This window comes from Nannospalax galili, unplaced genomic scaffold (genome assembly GCF_000622305.1).
Source record: "Nannospalax galili isolate Female #2095 unplaced genomic scaffold, S.galili_v1.0 scaffold218, whole genome shotgun sequence".
In the NCBI taxonomy this organism is placed as follows: domain Eukaryota; kingdom Metazoa; phylum Chordata; class Mammalia; order Rodentia; family Spalacidae; genus Nannospalax; species Nannospalax galili.
Genome location: NW_008343207.1, coordinates 3,774,814 through 3,798,208, shown reverse-complemented (window position 1 = coordinate 3,798,208; position 23,395 = coordinate 3,774,814). Strand labels below are relative to the sequence as shown.

Here is a 23,395-nt window from a genome sequence, read left to right as displayed (position 1 = left end):
CCAGCACTCAGGAGGCAGAGGCAGGCAGATCTCTGTGAGTTCCAGGACAGCTGGGCTGCAGGGAGACTCTGTCTCAAAAACACCAAAAAATAAATAAATAAAAAATAAAAATAAATTTAAAAAATCAAAAAAGTGAACATAGGCCCTGGCAGGGTAGCTCACACCTTTTATCCTAGCACTTGGGAGACAGAGGCAGGAGGATGCCTGTGAGTTCAAGGCCAGCCTGGTCTACAGAGCAAGTTCCAAGTCAGTCAGAGCTACATAGTGACACTTTGCCTCAAACAAGCAAAAAGAAACAAAACAAAAGACAAGAAGGAGGGAGGGAGGGAGGGAGGGATTTTTTTAGAGAAAGAAAGAAAGAAAGAAAGAAAGAAAGAAAGAAAGAAAGAAAGAAAGAAAGAAAGAAAGAAAGAAAGAAAGAAAGAGAACACCCCCAGTTCCCCAGAGAGACCTCTCCAGGATGACCACTATCCTAACTTCTAACAGCAAAGATCGTGCTTGGTGGTGTACTTTTCCAAAATGTGCTATTGATAAATGTAGGCTGAAGGTATAGTTCAGTGGCAAGGTGTTTGCCTAGTATGCACAAGCTCCTGGGTTTGATTCTTAGTGCCCCCCCTAAAATAATAATGATGAACATTATTGTGTGTACATATATATATTCATGTGTGCACAGGTGCATATGTGTGCACATGTATGTGGTGATCAGAGATAAACCTCAGGTAGTGTTGCTCAGGAAAGGTCCATCATATTTTTTGTTGTTGATAGAGGATCTCACTATGTAGCCCTAGCTGGGCTGGAACTCACTTGGTAGGCCAAGCTGGCCTCTAACTCACAGATACTCACTTGCTTCTGTCTCCTGAGTGCTTGGAAAAAAGGTGTGCACTACCACATTCAGACCATTTTTGTTTTGGGGAAGAGGGTAGTGTCTCACTATGTAGCACTGGCTGGCCTAGAACTTGCTATATAGACCAGGCTGGCCTTGAACTCACAGAGATCTTTGCCAATACTCATTTTTTAAGGTTTTTGCCACTCTCAAAAATATATCTAGCCAGGTGTAGTGGCGCACGCCTTTAATTCCAGCACTCAGGAGGCAGAGACAGGAGGATCTCAGTGAGTTCGAGGCTAGCCTGCTCTACATAGTGAGTTCCAGGACAGCTGGGGCTACAGGGAGACCCTGTCTCAAAAAGACAAAAAACAAAAACAAAACAAAACAAAAATGAGTATTAAAAAAGTGCATATTGGGCTGGGGTGATGGCTCAATTGGTAACATGATTGTGCCACAAGTATGAAGACCCTGAGTTCGACTCTGAGATCCACATAAAATAGCCATGTACAGTCAGGCATGGTGGCACATGCCTTTAATCCCAGTACTCGGGAGGCAGAGGCAGGCAGATCTCTGTGAGTTCAAGGCTAGTCTGGTCTATATAGCAAGTTCCAGGCCAGCTAGGACTACAGGGAGAACCTGTCTCAAAAAGACTAAAAAAATAAATAAATAAAAATAAAAATAAATTGGGACCAGCAAGATGGGTTACTGGGTAAAGTGGGTTAGTGGGTTAGTGCCTGATGACCCGAGTTCAAGCCCTGGGATCCACAGGGTAGAAGCAGAGAACAGAGTCCCTCAAGTCATCCTCCACACACACTGTGACACTTGCACACTCCATACACAGAGTATGCACATGTGTATACACATAAAAAATAAATAAATGTCAAACTCAAAAAAATTCTTAAAATAATACATAAAAAATAGCCAGGCGTGGTGACATACACCTTTAGCTCGGCACTTAGGAAGCAGAGCAGGTGGATTTAGTTTAAGTCAGACTGATCCAAGTGATCCAAGTAGTGAGTTCCAGGGCAGCCGGGGCTCCATAATGAGACCCTGCATCAAAATAAAATATAAGCCAGGCGTGGTGGCTCACACCTTTAATCTCAGCACTTGGGAGGCAGTGGCAGGTGGATCTCTGTGAGTTCGAGGCCAGCCTGGTCTACATATCGAGTTCCAGGTCAGCTGGGCTACAGGGAGATCCTGTCTCAAAAAGATCCCCCCCCAAAAAAATTTAAAAAATAAAATATAAAATAAACTAAAATAAAAACTAACTTGCCTGCACTAGGGAGGTAGTGGCAGGAAAATCCAGAGTTGAAGGTTATCCTCAGCTACATAGTAAGTTTGAGGCTAGCCTGGGCTAAATGAGGCTGTCTACAAAAAAATTGTAGTAAACATTTCACAACACACATATATATATTAGGACTATGGAATGGTATCCACAGTACATAAAGAACACTTACAACTCAGCAAGAAGAAATCTAACAACCTAATTTAAAAATGGGGAAAGACCTAAACAGAAATTTCCTTAAAGAAGATGGATAAGTAGTCAATGAGGACATAAGATGCACATTCGTCATAAAGGAAACAGACATGAAATCCACACCAGGCCAACTAAAATCAGAATGTGTGACCAGACCATGTGCTGTGACCTTCCACACTGTTGGCAGAATGGAAAGTGGGCACACACCCTGGAAGAGTGTCTCTCTCTCATTTTTTCTTTTTCTTCTTTTTTTGGTCTTTTTTGAGACAGGGTCTCCTTGTAGCCCCAGCTGTCCTGGAACTCACTATGTAGACCAGGCTGGCCTCAAACTCACAAAGATTCGCCTGCCTCTGCCTCCCAAGTGCTGGGATTAAAGGCGTGCACCACCACGCCCAGCTGAGAGATGGCTTTTAAGAGCACTGGCTACTCTTCCAGAAGCCTCAGGTTCAAATCCCAGCACCCACATGGTGACTAACAACTGTCCATAACTCCAGTTCCAGGGGATTCAATGCCCTCTTCTGTCCCTCACAAGCACTTCATGACACAGATGTACATATATAAATGCAAGTAATACATTCATACACATAAAAAATAAAATATTTTTAAAAATAGAAGAGTTTGAACATAAGTCCCTTGCATGGGTGGACAATGTTTCCCCCATAAGACATGGGTTACTAAATGAAAATCTCAGGGCCAGGCACAGGATACCTCCCTACAAGGTATAGGTCAGGGAGGCTCCAGAGCCCCCCCCCCCAAACAACAGAGACTATTGCCATTGCCCCTGGTTGCTCACCATAGGTAGATGGCAAAACCCTATTGCTGAAGACACAAGACACTTTGGATGCAGGACACCAGAAATCAAGCTGGAACTGACCTGGAAACTTCTTCCCTGCTGGCAAGATTTGATAGTGCCAGAAGGTGCAATGCAGGCCACTGGGAGAGAAAGGCATCAATGGTATTACCCAGCAGTGAACTGTGTGCTACAGACCTGCCAGGCAAGATGTGTTCCCTTGTGCAACAGTGGCATAAAGGTTAGGAAGGTAACCAACTGCTTTCTGATTTGATCTGAGACCTGCTCCACAGGAGGGCATTCCTGCTTGGCACTGTAAACCAGGTCAAAAGCCCATGGCCCAAGGTCAGAGGCCCTAGGAATTAACTTACTACTGTTTTGCTAAATGACTTGTGGCCAAACTGTCTTCTAAATACTTATGTTTATACCTATAGATTAGTGCTACCTTCAACCTTGGCTAGAGTAGCTTCTCTCTGCAGCAGCCAGCAATTAATGCAGAGACTCACAACAGGTAAGTGACTATTAAGTGTTCAACCCTAAATGGGACATCTATATCACCCACACCACACCAAGACTCAGGGAACATTGCAGAAGGAGGAAGGAAAAAATGCATATATATATATATATGCATGCCAAAGGAGGTGAAAGAGGGTATCTTCTAGGCATGACATGGCCAGTGTGCGCATGAACTCATTGTAGCGATGGTAACCTACAGAAGACCAAGCTAACAAGCTCAGTCAACATTCCCACAGGCAGCATTTATTGGATTCATAGGGTTACAAAACAAAAAGAGAAAAAGAACATGAAAGGGGTTGGAGGATGCATTGGGGGTACCTAGGGAAGTGGGAGGGGAAATTCAAGGTGGATATACTCAAGATACATTGTTTATATTGTGAAATTATCAAAGAATAAATAAAATATTCTGTTAAAGGAAAACCTTGTGCTTAGTGGCACACACCTCTAATCCCAGCACTTAAGCAGAGATAGGCAGATCTCTGTGAGATCAAGGCCAGCCTGGGCTACATAGTGCATTCCAGGCCAGCCGGGGAGACCCTGTCTAATAACAACAACAATAATACAAAAATACCTTGCTATTTATCTGAAAATAACCTTGATCTACTGCCTTCATGTCCCAAGTGCTGGGATACAGGTATGCAGCACCATGTATGACTTATAAGGTACTAGGGACTGAACTCAGGGCTTCATACATGCTAAGCAAGCACTCTACCAACTAAGCCACAATCATATCATGTTCTAGAACCCCCTACAGATACTAAGCACACAAATGCTCAAGTCCTTTACAGAAAATGGCATAGCACTGCTACAGCACAATACATAACCTTGACATAGCCTCCCTCATACAAGTTTTGGCAGTGGGGAACTGAGACAGCTCTAGCTGGCCTGGAATTCACTGTGTAGACCAGGCTGGCCTTGAAGTATCCTCCTACCTCTGCCTCTGAGGTTATAGATGTGTACTATCACACCCAGCCCTCCTCCCTCACAACTTATTTAAGTGTGTTTGTGTGTGTGTGTGTGTGTGTGTAAGGGCGGGGGGAGGTGAGCTCAAGCCCATAGAGGCTAGAAGAAGGCATGAGATCCTAGAGCTGGAGTCAGAGGTGGTTGTGGACCACAAGACTTGAATGCTGGGAATCCAACTTGGGTCCACTGCAAGAGCAGCAAGCACTCTTAACCACTGAGACATCTCTTCAGCACCCTCTCCTCACATTCCCAGGTTACTTATATATATCTAATACAATGTCAGTGTTATGTAAGTCATTCTACTGAATTGCTTAGAGACAATAACTGTTTAAATTACCATTTAATGACTAGGGAGAATTAAGCCTGCGTTAGGCTCCTAAGGTTGCAATTTTTTCCTTCTGAATATTTTCTATCCTTGGTTGGCTGGAATCTGTAGCTACTGGGGCCAAGAGTGTATCCAACAGCATGGTTAGATCTCAAAATCATTAGGTGAGGAAGAAACTGAGCTAAAAAAGAGTGTCCAGGAAATGAACCAGCTTTCATAAAATTCTAGAACTTGCAAATGAATCTAAAATGATATAAAAAGCACTTCAGAAGGTGAGAGTGGTGGTGCATACCTATAATCCTGGTATTCAAGAAGCTGAGGAAGGAGGATCACCAACAGTTCAAGGCCAGCTTGGGCTACACAGTGAGATCCAGTCTCAAAAAAAGCAGTTCAGCAATTACCATGAAAGGAACATGGAGGAGGGACGGACTACTGAGGCACAGAAAATGCCAGAGGTCTTGAGTGGTAGAAAGAGCTAAATTAATTTGTGTACACTTGAAATGTGCAGGTTTTTGTTTTGTTTTTATGAGACAAGGTCTTATGCTATAGCCCAGGATGTCCATACACCCATCATCTTCTTGTCCCTACCCACCCCAATCCCAGTTCACCCAGCTCCCACACCTGCAAACCAGTAATAGAGACATGGTGTGACTCCACTGTGGGTCGTCGGGGCAGCCTTGGCGAGGACTGTGGGGAGCTGGCAGGTGAGTAGGGCAGGGACGGGCAGATGCAGCGTCCATTCATGTCCAGGCTGCTGCCAGATACTGGCCCACCCTGGGACTGCTCCTGCAGGGACAGTTTGCGACTAGAAAGCAGGGGCCGTGCCTCAGATTCTGAAGCATCGAGGGGGACTTCCTGGCCATCCACCTCCAGGGGTCGGTCCCGGGCCAGGCTGAGGTCCACAGCACAGCCTGGCTCACACTCAGTGACCACAATGAAGGATTCCATGCCCAAACGTATGCTCAAAGATGAAAGGCCCCTCAGGGCCTCACAGGGCTTCTGGCTTTCTCGGCTGCTGCCTGGGCTCCCCAGCTCATCCTGGGGGGCTGACCGGTCACTGCTGGGCTGGCTAGAGACACATGATGACATGGTGCGTAGACCAACTTCAACCGCCAGGCCAGGGAACTTCCATTGGCAGCAGAGCCGCCTGCAGAGAGAGAGAGAAAGAGAAATGCTTAGCCAGCAGGGATAGGGAAGGGATTCCCTCCTCTAGGCCAGGCTGGTGTCTAATTTTGGTTCTACATCTAACAGCCCAGTATGGTGGTATAGCACTTGGGAGGCCGAGGTAGGAGGAGCACTAGGAATTAGAGGCCAGCCTGGGCTACATAGTAAGCTACAGGCTAGCCTGAGCTACAGAATGAGACTATCTTAGAAAAAACAAAAAATACATTTAGCCAGGCAGGTATGGTAGCACACATCTATAATCTCAGTACTCAGGCGGCAGGAATAGGAATTCAAGGTCAGCCTAGGCTACATAACAAGAACCTGTCTTTGAAAGAAAATCTTGCAAATAGAGTCTGACATGATCTGAGTTATACAAATATATATATATTTTCTTTTTGGGGGGGTCTTTTTGAGACAGGGTCTCCCTGTAGCCCCAGTGGCCTGATACCCTCTATGTAGACCAGGTTAGCCTCCATCTCACAGAGATCTACCTGCCTGGGATTAAAGGTGTGTGCCACCACACCCCAAAGAAATATATTTGTTACATCCCTTTTCACACACCATGACAAGGAATCCAAATTCAATTCCTCTAAGAAAGCATAAGGGATCCCCCAAATAGCAAAGCTATCCCCAAGAAAACTGGCACTGCTGATCAGCGGGGATCTGGGTCTACTATTGTCTAGCTTCCCCCAACCCCTACTTTTCTTTCCCTCAAGAGACGATCTGCTGGGGGTGAACATGTAATTCAACTGGTAGAGGGCTTGCCTTGCATGTACAAAGCCCTGGTTCAATCTCTAGCACTGCGAAAACTGGGTGTGGTAGTACACCCCTGTAATCTCAGCCCTGGAGAGGTGGAGGCAAGAGGATCAGAAGTTCAAGGTCATTCTCTTGGCTACATAGTGAATTTGAGGTCAGCCTGGACCACAGGAGGCCCTGTCTCTAAAAGACAGAGTGAGAAAAACAAGCCATTAGGAGTTTGGGGGTCTTTTTTTTTTTTTTTTCCAAAATGTTACAAGTCTCATTGTCACTACTGCAATGCACTTACTGTGATGGACGCATAACCTGTCTCAGTTTAGCCACATTGACCAAGATATTGAGGTCTCTTAATTGTCTGTGTGTGTGTGTATGTGTGTGTGTGTGTGTGTGTGTGTGCACGCGCGTGCGCACGCAGATGGTCAACCTCAGTCATTATTCATCAGCAGTCAGCCACCTTGATATTTGAAGCAGGGTCTCTCACTAGGACCTGTGTCTCGCCAACTAGATCAGGCTGGATGGCCAGCGAGCCCCAGAGTCAGTCTGTACCCATCTTCTCAGCACTAGGATTATAAGCATGTGATAACACACCAAGCTTTCTTTTTTGAATTATGTGTGTATGTGTGGAATTGGGTTATGCACATAAGGGCCAGTGTCCTCAGAGGCCATTGGTGTCAGAGCCCCTGGACCTGGAATTACAAGTAGTTGTGAGCCATCCAATATGGCCGCTGGGAACTGAAGTCAGGTCCTCTGGAAGAACAATATTTCTATTAACTGATAAACCATCTCCCAGCCCCCACACCCAGCTTTTTATGTGAGTACTAGAAACAGAACTCAGGTCCTCATGCTTACACAGCAAGCACTTTGTCAACTAAGCTATCTATAAAGTCCTCTCCTTTTTTTAAAAAAAAAAATTTATTATTCTTATTTTATGTGTATGAGTGTATTGCCTGCATGTGTGTAAGTGCCACCTGTGTTGTGCAATGCCCACGGAGGTCAGAAGAAGGTGTCAGATTCTCCCAGAACTGGAGTTACAGATGGTTGTTAGCCATCATGTGGGTGTTGGAAATTGAACCTGGGTCCTCTGCAAGAACAGTCAGTGCTCTTAACCGCTGAGCCATCTCTCCAGACCCGATTGTTTTTTTAATAGCAATTATCTGAAGTCTTTTTAAATGCTGGACAGGTCAAATGAAACCCTTTTGTGAGATAAGGTCTGCGGGTACTCCCAGGTGGCCTGGAACTTGCTATGTAGACCAGGCTGGCCTGGATCTCATAGATCCATCTGCCTCTGCCAGGATTTAAGCTGTGTTCCACCATACCTGGCCTTCCAAATGAAACCCTTCTACCTATACCCTCCATGTTGTACACTGCAATGACTAAGAGAGCACTTTGTTGACGATATCATAAGCAGCAAGGGTGTTCTATCAGACCCCTGTTCTGAAGGGGGCAGGAATAGAATCCAGGTGAGTCTGGGCTACATAACAAGTTTCAGGCTATCCAGGGCTACATAGTAAGACCTTTTATCAAAAAACAAAAATAAAAATAAACGGGCTGGGGAGATGGCTCAGTGAATAAGACTGCTTGTTCTACAAGCATGAAGACGTGAGTTCAAATCTCAACCACCACATAAAAAGTCACGCATGGCCACGTGTGCCTATAACCCAGTACTAGGGAGCAGAAACAGGGAAATCCTGAGAGTCTGATAACCAGTCTGGTCTACCAAGTGAGACCTTATCTCAAAAATGAACAGGGGTTGAGAAGATAGCTCTCACTGAGTAAGATCACTTGCTCTGTAAACCTAAGAACCTAAGTTTGAATCCTCAACACCACATGAAAAGCCAGGTATGACTGCCTGTGCTTATAACCAGCATGTTGTCATAAGCAGCAGGAATGTGCTAGCAGACCCCTATAATGTAAGTTTGAGGCCCTTAGAGACCCTTAGAAAAAAAAAGTGACATCATAGCTAGGTAGTTCCTTGAAAAGTTAGAGAATTTCCATATGGCCCATTTCTAAGAGTATCCCCCAAAATCACTATTCATTATTGCCAAAAGAAAGAAGGCAGCAGATAAATGGGATAAATGGACTAACCAAATGTGGTCCATCCATCCATATGAAGCCATAAAAAGGCTTCAGAAGCTCTGGCAAGGGCTCAAACAGACATGAAACCTGAAAACATCATACTAAGTGAAAAGCCATCACAAGAGGCCTCATATTGCACAATTCTACTGAAATGAAATTTCCACACCAGACAAACCCATAGAGAAAAGATTAGTGGTTACCAAGGACTGAGGAGAGCTCTGGGGGAATTCAGAGTGACTGCTTAATGGGTACAGGGGTTCGTCTTGGGCAAATGAAAATGTTTTAGAACTTGATAGAGGAGGTGATTGCATAACCTCATGCATGTACTAAATGCCACTGAGCTGTTGACTAAATTTAAGAGGGCTAATTTTAGGACTGGGGGGTGCAGCTCCACGACAAAGCTCCTGACTGGCATTTGAGGCCCTGAGCACCACGCCTCCAAAAAAAATTAGTTTTAGGTCACAGGAACTCTTAACTCACTCAGTTTTGGAAAGAGACTGACACACTCCCTCAGGCTGTCAATTCCCACCATCTCTTGGACAGAATATTAACCTTTGGCTCATGTGTTTGACAAATTCTGCTAGACAAATGTCACAGGTGCTGCTGAAGTTGAGTATATCACTGATGCAGTGGCAACTCTGTGTTGATCACCCAACGTGGAAAAATTCTCTTTAGGGGCCAGGAAAACAATGTGTGCTAGTGGAGATTTTATGAGTGAATAAAATGACCTCCTGGGTCACACTGGTGGCAGCGGCGGGGGCGGGGGTGCTTGAGAGGAAGATGTAGAAAGCAGCACAAAGCCATGGCTCCCTAGAGAATCCAGTTGAGAGACAGAGAAGTGTCGTGTCATCGGGCCCTTATAGAACCATCCTTCCAGAACATCTAGTATGCCATGCAAGGCAGCTGGGAAAAGGCCAGTGAGAAAAGCACCAAGAGAATAACCACCCAACATGTGCCCACAAATGAACAACATTCATAGTTTAAATTAAAAAAAAACAAAAAAAACAAAGCGCCCTACACCGGGCTGGGGAGATCACTGTACAGGTAACAGCACTTGCTGTGCAAGTATGAGGACCTGAGATCAGACCCCAGCACCCATGTAAAAAGTTGGGCATGACCTGGCTATTTCCATTATAAATGTGTATGCCATGACATGTTTGTGGAAGGCAGAAGACAACTTGTGGGAATTAATTCTCTCTTTCCACTATGTAGGACCTAGGGATCAAACTCTGGTCATTAGGCTTAGCAGCAAGTGCCTTTACTCCCTGAGCATATCAGCCCAAAGACAGCATGTCTGGTAACACTATGGAGAAGAGGACACTTCCATATGCTTCTGCTAGGGAGTAAATTGGCACCTTCCTTATGAAAGGAATACATCAAAATTTAACAAATTTTTATTTTTTAAATCCCAAATGCAGGTGGCAATTCTGCACCTAAGTATTCTTTTCTAAAATATTTTATTTATTATTTTTATTTTTTTATGTATATGAGTGTATTGCCTGCATGTAGGTAAGTGCACCTGTGTTGTGCAATGCCCACGGAGGACAGAAGAGACTGTTGGATCCCCTGGAACTGGAGTTACAGACAGTTGTTAGCTGCCATGTGGGTGCTGGGATTCAAAACCGGGTCTTCTGCAAGAGCAGTCAGTGTTCTTAACTGCTGAGCCATCTCTCCAGCCCCACACCTAAGTATTCAAAGGACAACCACACACATGTAGAAAATGGTATAACAAGATACTGGGTGGTATGGTTTGAATGGCCAAGCAAGGGTTAAGTACATCCATCCCATGGGAATAGCAAGTATGCATTTGTTTTAAGACAGCCCAGCATACATTAGTGCCATAACACACTGCTACACTGAAAAACCAAAGCATTAGTTTACCACTGCTGTTACTAGGGGGAAAGTTCGTATGTGCACCCACATACGTAATGCATACCCACTGCATATTTCAAGGACACACAAGAAAATAGTAAAGTTGGCTGGGCGTGGTGGCGCATGCCTTTAATCCCAGCACTTGGGAGGCAGAGGCAGGTGGATCTCTGTGAGTTCAAGGCCAGCCTGTTCTACATAGTGAGTTCCAAGACAGCTGGGGCTACAGAAAGACCCTGTCTCCAAAAAAAAATTATTTTTATTTTATATATATATAAGTGCTTTGCCCACATGTATGTATGTAAGTGCACCTATATCATGTAATGCCCACAGAGGGCATCAGATCCTCCGAACTGGAGCTACAGATGGTTGTCAGTAACTATGTGGATGGTGGGAACCAAATCCAGGTACTTTGGAAGAGAAGCCAGTGTTGTTAACTGCTGAGCCATCTCTCTGGCCCCCAAATGTGAATTTTTAAAAGAAAATAACCAGCCACAAGATGTTAGGAATGCCACTCCTTACTCCATCTAAGAAAGACTCATTAACTGTGTCCTCCCTTGGCTTCTCAGACAATGGAATGATACCACCCAAGTTCATATGCTGCCCTGGCTGCTGTTACTTTACATATCCCTGTGTGGTCCTCACTCTCCGGAAGAGGAAAGCAGGGTCTTGATGTTCACAACTTGGGCTCATCCTTTTCCTGCCTTGCCTTAGCCTCTCTACCTCAGTTTCCGATCCCTTTTAAGTTGGGCACCTTTCTGACAGTCACAGGGAGCAGATGAGCCATGCACTCAGAATACACAGCTTAGAGGCTCAAAGGCTATTCTTTCAACACAAACCTGTTAAATGCCTACAGTGGGACTATGTTCCAGAATGTTCCTGTGACTGCTGTCATAGTGAAACAACCTACTCTTGTGTATATTCCATAATCCTGGCCCTGTGTCTCAGTCACCCCCAGAGCAGGAGGCCTGTCCTCCTCAGAGCCACCTCTGACAGGACTACAAGTGTTCCTGAAAAGAAAACCAGACTTGGCAGCTCCTGGAAGAGTCAATGGAGATTTTTTTTTTTCTTGCCAACAGAAAAACAATTGCTTATTGATCTCTACTTTAGGCCAAGGACACCAAGCCATTCACCCCTAGCAAAGCTGCTTTTAATCAAGTCTCTTTGGCTAGCCAGCATCTGGCCTGGGCCTCCCTCCCCACCGCCTCTGACGTATGGCCTTCAAGGTCTAAAGGAAGGAGGAAAACAGACACACTCAGACCCAGGCCAGGGAAAGTGCACAGGAGGGACAGACAGGTCCAGTCTTGTGAAGTGTGGGACACAGGCCAGGAGGGCTATATGGAGGGGTCCTGCCCCTGTCCCTACAGTCTAAGCCAGTTTTCTGAACTGTCTGCGGGGCCACAGAGCCTGCAAGAATCTGATAGAAGCACTCTCCCCAGCAAAAAAACTGGATATACAGATGATAATTTAGCATATAAATGGCACTGCGGTTTATCTGTCTGCCTGGAGTAATTTTGTGGAACAACCCCTCCGCATGGAGGGGCAGTAAGTAGGACATTGGATTTAAGAGTCCCTTCCTACAAGGCTGCTTGGGTTTGACAAAATGCCAGGAGTCTTGGCCTGACCTGGTCACTCCCCATGAATCACAAGCCCTGCCTAACCACCCTCTTCCAGAGCATCAAGCAGAGCCACCAGACCCTTCCTGGAGCAGATGGATCCAGACCCTGGCAGGATGAGGAAAATATTCCTTCCTCTGCCAGGAAGCCAAGTGGCACAGGCGTCCAGGAAATGCCCAGCTATTTCCATTTCCTGGAGGCCGTTTCTAACCGGCACCCTGCCACCTGCCAAATCTTGAGCTGAACAGAGCCACTATGGGGATTATGGTTCAACAAGACTGGTTAGGCCCCAAAATCAGAGGCATACCTTGCCCGGAGTCCCTCAGGACCCCCTAATCACTGGCATTCCAAGACAACAAAGAGGCTCAAAACAGCTCCAAGGATCCTGCCAAGGCCAGGGACAACATTAACCCTGGAATAAAGTATAAGCTCAGGCAGCCATATTGTCTCTCACCTAGGGAAACTGAGGCACAAGGTCCTAAAGGAATTCAGTCATTCATTTGTTCTTTTAACAAGTTATTAGGGATGTAGCTCAATTGGTAGTACTTGCCTAGTATGGAAGAGGCCCTGAGTTCAATCCTCAGCTCTGCATAAACCAGGTATGGTGGTCTACAACTGTAATCCCAGCACTGGGGAGGCAACAGCAGGAGGGTCTCTACAAGTACGATGCCAGCAAGGGCTGCATCTGAGACCATGTCTCAGAAAAGATACACACAGAAAATACACCCCAAGCAATTATGGAGGGTTACTGTGTGTTCTGCTCAAGGGACCAATAATCTTGTGAAACATTTGTGTCATAACACAAACTGGGGAGAAGGTGATATCCAGACTAATAAATTAAGGAACACCAGAGAGACAACTGTTGGTGGTAGGGTTTCCTTCTCCAGGGGTCAGAGAATCAAAGAATCCAAAAAAAAAAAAAGTTTTGTCTTTTTTTTTTTTTTTTCCTTTTGGTAGTTTTGAGACAGGGTCTCCCTATAGCCCCAGGTGGCCTGGAACCAGGCTAGCCTCAAACTCACAGAGAGCCACCTGCCTCTGCCTCCCAAGTACTCGGATTAAAGGGATGCAGGACCACACCCAGCTGTTTTGTCTTTTTGAGACAGGATCTCCCTGTAGCCCCAGCTGGCCTCGAACTTTCTATATAGAGAAGGCTGGCCTGAGATTTGCCTGCTTCTGCATTCCAGTGCTAGGATTAAAAGCACGTGACACCACGCCCAGTTTAAAAACAATGTTTTTGAGACAGTCTCACTACATGGCCCAGGCTAGCTTTTTGATTCTCCTGCCTCACCTCCTGAGTAGTGGGATTACAGGCAGATGCCATCACAGCTAACTTCTGTTTAATTTAGGGCATTAAAAGTGACTGGGTCCCCAAAGACTAAGGCAGTCCCTTAGTCTCAGACAGTAAGAAAGGCCTCTGGCTGCAGGGTCCACAGAACTATCCCCCTGTCCCAATCAGTCCCCAGAGCAAAAGAGTTGCAAAAAGGGAGGACATGGCTGCTGACATGTTTTGCTCGGCCTGTGCACTCACAACTATTTGAATAGCATACCAATAATTCAGAGCTGGGAGATTTCAGATGAAAATCAAATCTTCCAGAACCTCAGATTAGTGATGTGGCTTGGTGATAGACTACTTCTCTAGCATACACGAGGCCCTGGGTTTGAGCCTCAGCATTAAGAAAAAAAAAATTTTTTTTAAGGCCTGGAGTGATGACACATGCCTTTAATCCTAGCACCTGGGGGGCAGAGGCAGGTGGACCCCTGTGAGTTCAAGGCCAGCCTAGGCTACATAGTGAGACCCTGTCTAAAAAAATAAACGGGGTTTGGGAGATGGCTCAGTCAGTAATATGCTGGCTGCATAAGCATGAGGACCTGAGTTCAGATCCCTAGTACTCTTGTAAAGAAGTTGGGTGTCATGTCAATGGAAAGCTGGGTTCAGCAAGAGCTCTTGTCTCAAAAGATTAAGGTGAAGAAAAATCAAGGATGACACTAATGTTAACCTCTTGCCTCCACATCCACACATACTCATGTACATGGACACTTGCATGCACACACATACACACAAAAGTGGCATAACAAAACTCCCATCATCCTTCAAGAGCTTAGACACATGGTTAGCACTAAGCCTGGCAACAACTCACAGCAGGTGTGGGCAAGGGAAACAGTTGCCAGCACACAACTCTCCTTCCTCCAATTCCAAGGTCAGGTTATAGGCCATGTTTCACACCCTCCCTTTCCCCACATAAACTACCTCTCCCCTACAGGTGTTTGAAACTACAGCCCTGGCTTTGAGAGTCATGGAATGTTAGCAGTATAGGCTCATACCTCCATGGTCACCTGCCTTAAACATTCATTTCACCAATAGAAAAAAAAGGCTCAAAAGATTTACTGGAGTTGGGCGTGGTAGTACACACTTTAGTCCCAGCACTTGGGAGGCAGAGGCAGATGGATCTCTGAGATCAAAGGACACCTCGTCTATTTAGTAAGTTCGAGGACAGCGGGTCTACAGAAGGACCCTGTCTCAAAAACAACAACAAAAAGATTTACTGGAGCGGGTGAGATGGTTCAGTGGGTAAGGGCATTTGCTTCGAAGCCTGATGACCTGAGTCCAATCCCTGGAACCCACATAAATGGGAGGAAAGAACAGACTCCTGCAAATTGTCCTGACCTTCACACACATACACGCACACACTATGGCATGTTTTACACACAAATACACACACACACAAAAATAAATAAATAAATAAATAAATGTAAAAAACCAACAAAAAGAGATTTACTGATTTACCCAAAGTCACACAAGTAGAACTAGCAGAGCTAACATGGATCAATAGCAGAGCTAACATGGATCAGAGTTGTTTTGTTTTGCTCAGGTGCTGTTTTGCTCAAGGGCCTCTGTACTTGCTGGGCAAGTGCTTGACCACTGTTCTATAGCCAACAGTCCTAGTCTGAGTTTTCCAAGAAAAACCTAAAAGTTATGGGCACAGCCTTGCAAAAGCCAAAAATTGTGTCCTGAATAAAGTCCAGGCTGAAATCCCATAGCCCATGCCTCTGCCTTTCCAGGACCTCAACCCATATGAGGGGAGAGAAAAGGCAGTAGCCTCAAACTGCTCCCAGGATTTGGGCACAGAGATATGATTTGACTAACTAGAGAAAGGGTAGTTTTTAAATTTCCATTGAACTCCCAGATCTAGAACTTTCTAGAACAAAACTGACACTCAACAAATAGAGGCTGGCGGTTGCTGTATATTTCAACCATTCCAAGGCCACTTAGAAGGTCAGAAGCTGTCTTTAGCTGGCCTAGAGTCTGCATTCCGTTAGTCTGAGAATGGCAGCCCAATGGGAACTCATCCTTCAATGAGGCAGCCTCATGACACTGGCCCACACCAACTTCAGGGACTCACCCATGACTCAAGCCTGCCCAACTGGGCATCAAGTACTCTGCATGATTAAGTGATTGACTCATGAGAACAAAAGCAACCCAACCCAACTCAGTCCACTGGGTCTTACTCTGGTTTTTTTTTTTTTTTTTTTTTTTTTTTGGTGTTTTTGAGACAGGGTCTCCCTGTAGTCCCAGCTGGCCTGGAACTCATTATGTAGATAGACCAGGCTGGCCTTTGAAATCAGAGATCTGCCTGCCTCTGCCTCCTGAGTGCTAGGATTAAAGGCATGCACTATCATCCCCAGCCCTCTGGTATTTTTTTTAAAGAAGGGTTAAGAAGAAAGAATGCCCTTCTTTCTGTTGAACTTAGCACTCTGAGACGATCTATTACCAGAGTATAGGGAGAACCCTGCCTTAGAGTGCAGTCAGTCGAGAGAGAAGAAAGGCAATTGAGTGGAGAGCTGATTTGGCACCTAATCCATCCATGCCTGGAGCCCATGTACTCCATGTGTTTTTAACTACCTGAGTCAAAGCAGTTCCATCACTTACCAAAGTTTTGACTTATTAGTGACACAGAGTGGATTAACAGAAAGGCTTCTCCACTAAGCTCCCCCATGAATGTTTAATGTCTTATATCTGAAGGCTCTCATGGAGGCAAAACTGCAAGTTCCCTGATAACCCAGGAAGCCTTCACCTTGATGGCAAAGCAGAAAACAACACTTACAAAGTCATTGTTTTGTTCATTTTTTAAATCTTTTTTAATATTATTTTTATTTTATGTGGAAAAGTGTATGCCTGCACATAAGTGCACCCATGTTATGCAATGCCATAGAAGAGGGTGTCGGGTTCCCTTGAACTAGAGTTATGGATGGTTGTTGGCCACCATGTGAGTGCTGGGAACTGAACCCAGGTCCTCTGCAAGAACAGCCAGTGCTCTTAGCGGCTGAGCCATCTCTCCAGTCTCCTTTTTTTTTTTCAAATCTTGAAGAATCACAGAGAAGGAAGACTTGATGAGCAGGTTAACAGGAGGAAGGGAGCAACACTATCAATGTCAGAACCTCATTCTTGAAGCAGCAATCATAAAAGCTACAGCTGTAGCAGTTGTGGCTCACCTTCTTGGCTGCCTGGCATCATATTACACCTGCATCATCTCACAGCTTGTCATGCAAACCTTATCCCTCCTTCACTAGTGAGGAAACTGAGGCACAGAATCTGAATGACTTACCTATGAACACCCAGCTAGGGAACTGTAGTGAGGACACAAATGTGAACGCACACTAAATAGCAGCCAAAGACAGGCTTCAGCAGGTATTCAGAGTCCTTAACTAGCTTTAGTTTATGCTAAAAACAAATTTTTATCTCTAATCCCATCATGCTAAATTAACTCCTTCCATCTTCCCCAGTAGCTGTAGTCCACAGGCTTCACTTCTTAACAAAATTAAAAACAGAAAGCACATATAATTTCACACCCTTACTGACATGTTATAAGAGCTGACAAATGCCAACACCACTTCGGCGATAAATGCACCAGAGGCTACAGGTGGAGATGTTAAAACCCAGGGAGGCAAGACAAGGCAGGACAGCAGGCTGGTGGCTGGGCTGGACTAGAACCAGAGGCTCATGGCCTTGATCATAGACCAAGGAACTCCCCCATGACTGCTGGCCACCTTAAAGGGTCTGAAGAGCTCTTAGGCATCATATCATCATTAAAAGAGCAGGGCAATCCTGTGGTGAAGGCCTTGAAGACACAGGAAGCATGTACCTGAGTAAACAGGGTATGTTTAAGGAGAGGGAAACTTGAAGTATGAATAGAAGCCTTATTCCTTCCTTCACTTCTCCCACTGCCTCCCTCCCTCCCTGTCTTACTCCAACCAAAGGAAGAAACAAACAAATGGAATTTTAATTTACAATGGGAAGAAAAAAGGCTTCCACTCTAACAATCCAGAGCCTGGCAAATCAGAGACACAGGGGGCCAGTTTGTCACCTACAGGCATGAGCACCCATCTTGTCCACCCACACTCCTCTCCCTCCCTCTTCCCTCTAGAGACAATGCTAAATCCAACTCCTTCCCTCTCCAGCCTCTATCATAACCCAACACCCCCACCCCACATGCAGGGACAATCCCTGGGAACCAGATCTATGAGGTTACCCTGTCCCCAATACCTGGAACCAGAGGGGCAGGGAACAGAGGGGGACACATAAGTGTAATTTCTCACTGCCAGGCTGTCCTAGTTTGTTTTTCATTGCTGTGACAAAACACTCCTGACCACTACCAACTTGGGGAGGAAAGGGTTTATTTATCTTACATCTCCCAGGTCACAGTTCATCAGGGAGCCCAAGGTAGGAACTCAGGGCAGGAACCTGGAGGCAGGAGCTGGAGCACAGGCCATGGAGGAACACTGCTTACTGGCTTGCTCTCCTGACCCCTGCTCAGCCTGCTTTCTTATGCAACACAGGCCCACCTGCCCAGGGGTGGCACCATCCACAGTGGGCTGGGCCCTCCCACATCACTCATCAAGAAGATGCCCCTCAGACATGGCCACAGGCCAGTCCAATAGAGGCAATTCCCCAACTGAGGCTCCCTCAACACCAAAGCCATCCAGCATATAGGCTTTGAAGGAAGCACATCAAAATACTTGTAAAAATACAGTGGAGCTCAGGCATGTCAGCAAACACTTTGTAATACCAGCTCTTGGGAGGCAGAGGCAGGAGGATCTCAAGTGAAAAATCAGCATGGGCTACAAAGTGAGATTCTGCCTCAATACAAGACCAGCCATAAAGAATATGCTCCCCATCCTGCCCACCCCCACTAGTTCCCCATTTAAGCTTCTCTAACGGAAGCCCTCAGGCAACACACCAAGCCCTAGTGCCTCCTGCCTACCCCTGTCAGGGCAGGGCACAAGGCAAGAAGACACTGACCTCCCCTTCACACCCCAGACTTCAAGGTGACCATCTCATCCATCTCTCCTTTCCAGGTTGGAATTAGCATTTTTATCTCTGTAACTGCCATCTCTCAACTATTTACAGAAGCTGCCAGGATAAAAAGAGGCAACACAAAAATAGTCCCTCTGCAGCTCTCAGGATGGGGGTGGGGGCAGGACAGAATCTTCTCATTTTCTTTCTTCCCTTTTCCAAAAGGGAAACATATGCCAGAATAGTTCATCTTTTTCACAGGACTCCCCAGCAGTTCACAGACCTCTTACAGGAGAAAATCACAGCCTTCCTCGACTCCCCAGAGCAGAACCTGTGTTACCAAACCTGGAAACAGGGGGCCAAGGTCCCAGAACCAGGCTGAGTAAAAGGTGACACCCTGTCCTGTTCCTGTCACTTCCTGGGCCGGACTCCAGCCTTCCAAAACACAAGTCTGTCAGAAAAAAAAAAAAAAAAAAAAAAAAAAAAAAACACCTCTAGACATAATGATGCATGCAGGTGGGACAGAGACAGGAAGATCAAAAAAATCAATGCCAGGCTGGGGGCTAAATAGTAAGACACTGTCTCCCAGAAAAGGGAAAAAAGAGAAGCCCTTATACTGGAAACAACACTGATATCCATCAGTAGATGAATAAACCAAATGTGGTCCACTCAGACCATGGAATATTATTCAGCCATAGAAAGGAATGAAAAAGGAGCACAAAAGCCACACAGTGGGTGAATCCTGAAAACATGATGCTGATGGGAGAAGCCAAACAGATTCTATTAAAGAAGATACAATTCACAGGAAACATTCACAATATACAAACATTAGAGACAGTTGATGTGTGGGTACCTGGGATGGATAGTAGGAACAGAGTGACTGTTTAGTAGGTACAGGGTTTCCTTTTGGAGTGATAACGATGCTCTGAAGCTAGACTGAGGTGATAGGTGCATAACATGAATGTCCCAAATGCCTCTTAGAGGAACTTCACTTTGATTTTTTTTTTCAGGCTGGGGATGGAGCCCAGTGATCAAGGGCTTGCCTAGCATGTGTTAAGGCACTGGGCTCCATTCCCAACAAGCAAAAAATAAAATATGAATTCCTATTTAACAGTCTGAAAAGAAGTCTATTTATTTATTTAGAGACAGGGTCTCATGTAGCTCAGACTGGCCTCCAACTTGCATTGTAGCTCATCAAGATCTTGAACTTCTAGCCTCCACCTCTCAAGTGCTGGGATTATATAAGCATGCACCACCATGCCTAGTTTATGCAGTGCAAGGGATGGATCAAACCAAGGGCTTCATGCAAAAGCACTTTGCCAACTGCGCCACATCCCCAGCCTGAGAAGTCAATTTCAAAAAAAAAATTTGTGGGGCACGGTGACACACGCCTTTAATCTCAGCACTCAGGAGGCAGAGGCAGGCAGATCTCTGTGAGTTCAAGGCCAGCCTGGTCTACACAGTGAGTTCCAGGCCAGCTGGGGCTACAGGGAGACCCTGTCTCAAAAAGAAAAAAATTTTCTAGTTTCCTCAACTTCCAAGGAAGAGGTACAGGTGTGATCAGAGGGCACTGTAGTCAGGAAGCCACCTCCATGAAGCCACCTTGGGTGCTCCTGCCCTCCAGTCCAAGGGGAAAGAGAATAAGGAAGAAGACATCTGAGAAAAGCACCATGCAAGGTCTCTGACTAGAAGAGAAATCTGAAACAGCATCTGTCCAAATCCCTAAGAGTGTCATTAGGAAATAAAACCCACAAGCTTCCTGAAGCTACCAGAAGACGGCATGCCAGGGAGAAGAGGGGCTGCGTAGCTACTCAGTCTCTCTAAGCCCTTCTATAAAATAAATGGTTTCATGGCAAATCAAGGATGACCTGTGGCCCAGGTTAAATTGTGAGCAGAAATACTTTGAACAGAAGTTTGCCATCCCCAACTTCTGGCCTTCCCTAGAGAGAGGAGTCTAGGCTGCTGTCCACATGCAAGTGGCCAGGTCCTTTGATTGGGTCAGGTCCCATCCCATCCCCTTCTCCACCTACTTCTATCCAGTCTCCACTCTTTTTTTTTTTTTTTTTTTTTTTGGTCTTTTTGAGTCTCTCTGGCCTGGAGCTCACAATGTAGGCCAGGCTGGCCTCAGATCTGCCTGCCTCTGCCTCCCAAGTGCTGGGACTACAGGCGTGCACTACACCCAGCTTTTCTAGGCTCCACTTTTAAGCCCACCCACAAGGCTCAGCACAAATGATACCTCTCTCACTTCCAGAATTCACTTCAACCACAAGAGATTTCTCCAGAAGTCTCATTGTAGCTACTCTCTCCATTTCCCCAGCACTTCCCCTGCATATCTCAACATATCACTACTGGTGTTTAGTAGGGCAGGAGCATTCTTATAGGACTTTGGCATCCACTAGCTCCTACCCACCAAAAGCTAGGAGTGTGAGCCTCATTTTTTCAAAAGCCCCACACTTTTCTAAATGCTTGCTGGGGAGGGTGAGACCACACCCCAAGGGGAACTACTGCATAGTTATTAGTGAATATATTTGGTTACAAGTCCAATAACCTGGAAGTAAAGACAAGCCTAATCCCTACAGCAGGACCTACTGAGATGTGTGTCCTTATACTCTGTTTAGTAAATAAGTCTGGGCTCCCTCAAGAAGGTCTTCTTTAAGAATCTTCGAACCTGGGGCCGGAGAGATGGCTCAGCGGTTAAGAACACTGGCTGTTCTTGCAGAAGACCGGGGTTTGAATGTCCTCGGTGGGCATTGTACTACATGAGTGCACTTGCACACAAGCAGGCAATACACTCATACATATAAAAAATAATAATAAATGAAATAAAAGAATCTTGAACCTGAGGGGCGTGATGACACATACCTTTGATTCCAGCACTCAGGAGCAGAAGTAGGTAAGTCTGGTCTACATAGCAAGTTCCAGGCCAGTTGGGCTACAGGGAGACCCCATCTCCAAAAAAAAGGAAAGCCTTGCAAAAGGCCCATACTCTAGAAAAGTGGTAGAACACAAATGTGCCCATATTAGCTGTGTAGTCCTGACCAAGTTAATTAACCTCTCTGAGCCTTTCTATAAAACAGGACTAAGTCCTACCAAGACCAAATGATTGTTAGGAATCTCACTCTCCTATTCTTGACTATGATGACAAAAATCCCTGCCATATAGGATTTTGGTGGGCATGAAATGAGACAATAATTGCACATATAGCACAGTATCTGGCACAGAGCAAGAGCTCAATAAATATTAGAGTGGAAATGTGGCTTAATAGCAGAGGGTGTGCTTAGCATGCTAGAGGCACTAGGTTCTATCCCTAGCACTGAAAGAAAAAATTATTATCCAAGGTAAGAGCTCACCAAATGGTAGCTTCTGTTCCTTATTACAAGAATAGGCTGCAGTCTTGGTTACAAATGCTTGCTTTCTATACAGAATGCGTAAAGAGCAGCCCTAGGTATGGAAGGAGGATCTGGAACGCAACCTAAAGCTGCGTTTGCACACTATACAGTTATTCTGAAAAGGCACGGTCTTGTGGGATGCCTTGGGAACAGTTGCAGCCCCTGCCTTTTCCAAACAAAGGCGCTATGGGGACACGGAGCTATCCTCCTCTCACTCCTCTGGGGGCAGAGCTGGGAGGAGTAGTAAATGGCATTCCTGCCCTAGGGCACCTGAAGTTTCTCCTCTAGTACAAGAGGCAACCAAACAGGCTGAGGAAGGCAAAAGTTCCATCTAGGGTGATGGAAGCAGCATCCCACCGCCAGATCAGGAGGCTGCTTTCTAGCTCCTCATAGCACTGAGATGTCCCCCACCCCCAGCTCCATCCCTCTGCAAGGTGCCACCTCTTCAGTTCCAAGTGCGAGCAGCCCGGGAGGAGGTTGGCAGAGCTGTGAAAACACCCCAATTCCCAAATTGAGCAGCCACAGGGAGGGGAGAATCCAGGCAAAGCTGCAGGCTGAGTCGGGTGACCCCGGGGCACCAAACCCCAGGGCTGAGCCGCCTGGGTGGGCGTCCGGAGTGGGCAAAAGGGGTTCGGTTAGGCACTCCTCCGCAAGCACCGCGAGCAGCAGCCTTGAGGGTGAATTTAGGTCAAAAGGATCAAACCGGCCTGTGAGATCCAGGCTCAGAGAAAGGATGAGGTGGTCAGCCGACAGACCCAGGTGCCCACAACTACAGACTGAGGGTCCCGCCAACTGGTGTCCCAGCCCCTAGGACCAGTCTGCCCGGCGGGTGGGATGCTAGAGTCCGCTGGCCCCGCTCTCCGCTCCGGCGCGCTCCGGTTCCCCACCTGTCAAGAGCAAGTGCTGGCCTAGGCCGCCTCCAGGATCCCGGACAGGCGCCCGGGTGACCTCGGTACCGAACTCCAGGACACCCCTCCTGCCACCTGGGCCGACCGCGGCCCAGCCTCACCGAGGCCCAGCGCACCGCGGACGCGAGGGAAGAGGATCCCGGGGCGGGGGGTAGGGTGGGGGGGACGCAGCCCTCCACGTGGCGGGGCGTGGGGCAGCGCGGCGCACTTGGGGACCCCGCGGTGCAAGGAGCTCGGGACAGTTCAGGGCTTTGTCTCCCATCCCCGCGGTGGTCCCTGGCCCGGAGAGGGAGGGGCGGGTGCACCCGCGGCGGCGGCGGCCTCGTCCCCCCAGCCCAGGCCGGGCTCAGGCCCGCTCACCTGGGCTCGGCTACCGCCTCCCGCGCTCTGCGCCCCCGGCTCGGCTGGGTGGCTCGGCGCCGGTCGGC

The 23,395-nt window shown here is 46.6% G+C and overlaps 1 protein-coding gene and 1 non-coding gene across 7 annotated transcripts in view; both read right to left on the bottom strand.

The window, feature by feature from the left end:
• Window positions 1–23,389, bottom strand: part of Camkk2 (calcium/calmodulin dependent protein kinase kinase 2) — a 59,621-nt gene extending 36,232 nt beyond the window's left edge. For 4 of the 6 annotated variants that reach the window (XM_029566597.1, XM_029566598.1, XM_029566600.1 and 1 more), the window contains exons 1-3: window positions 23,328–23,389; window positions 21,533–21,657; window positions 5,519–6,044 (exon numbers count right to left, since the gene is read on the bottom strand). In XM_029566597.1, coding sequence (XP_029422457.1) covers window positions 5,519–6,044; window positions 21,533–21,654 — 648 coding nt within the window. In that variant the 5' untranslated portion in view covers window positions 21,655–21,657; window positions 23,328–23,389. The remainder of the gene's footprint in view (window positions 1–5,518; window positions 6,045–21,532; window positions 21,658–23,327) is intronic. The other 2 variants (XM_008839377.2, XM_008839381.2) reach the window with 1 other exon arrangement.
• LOC115071408 lies at window positions 7,066–7,162 on the bottom strand. The gene has a single exon (XR_003850494.1). It is a non-coding gene; the product is annotated as a small nucleolar RNA SNORA1 (small nucleolar RNA).
• Window positions 23,390–23,395: the final 6 nt, after the last annotated feature.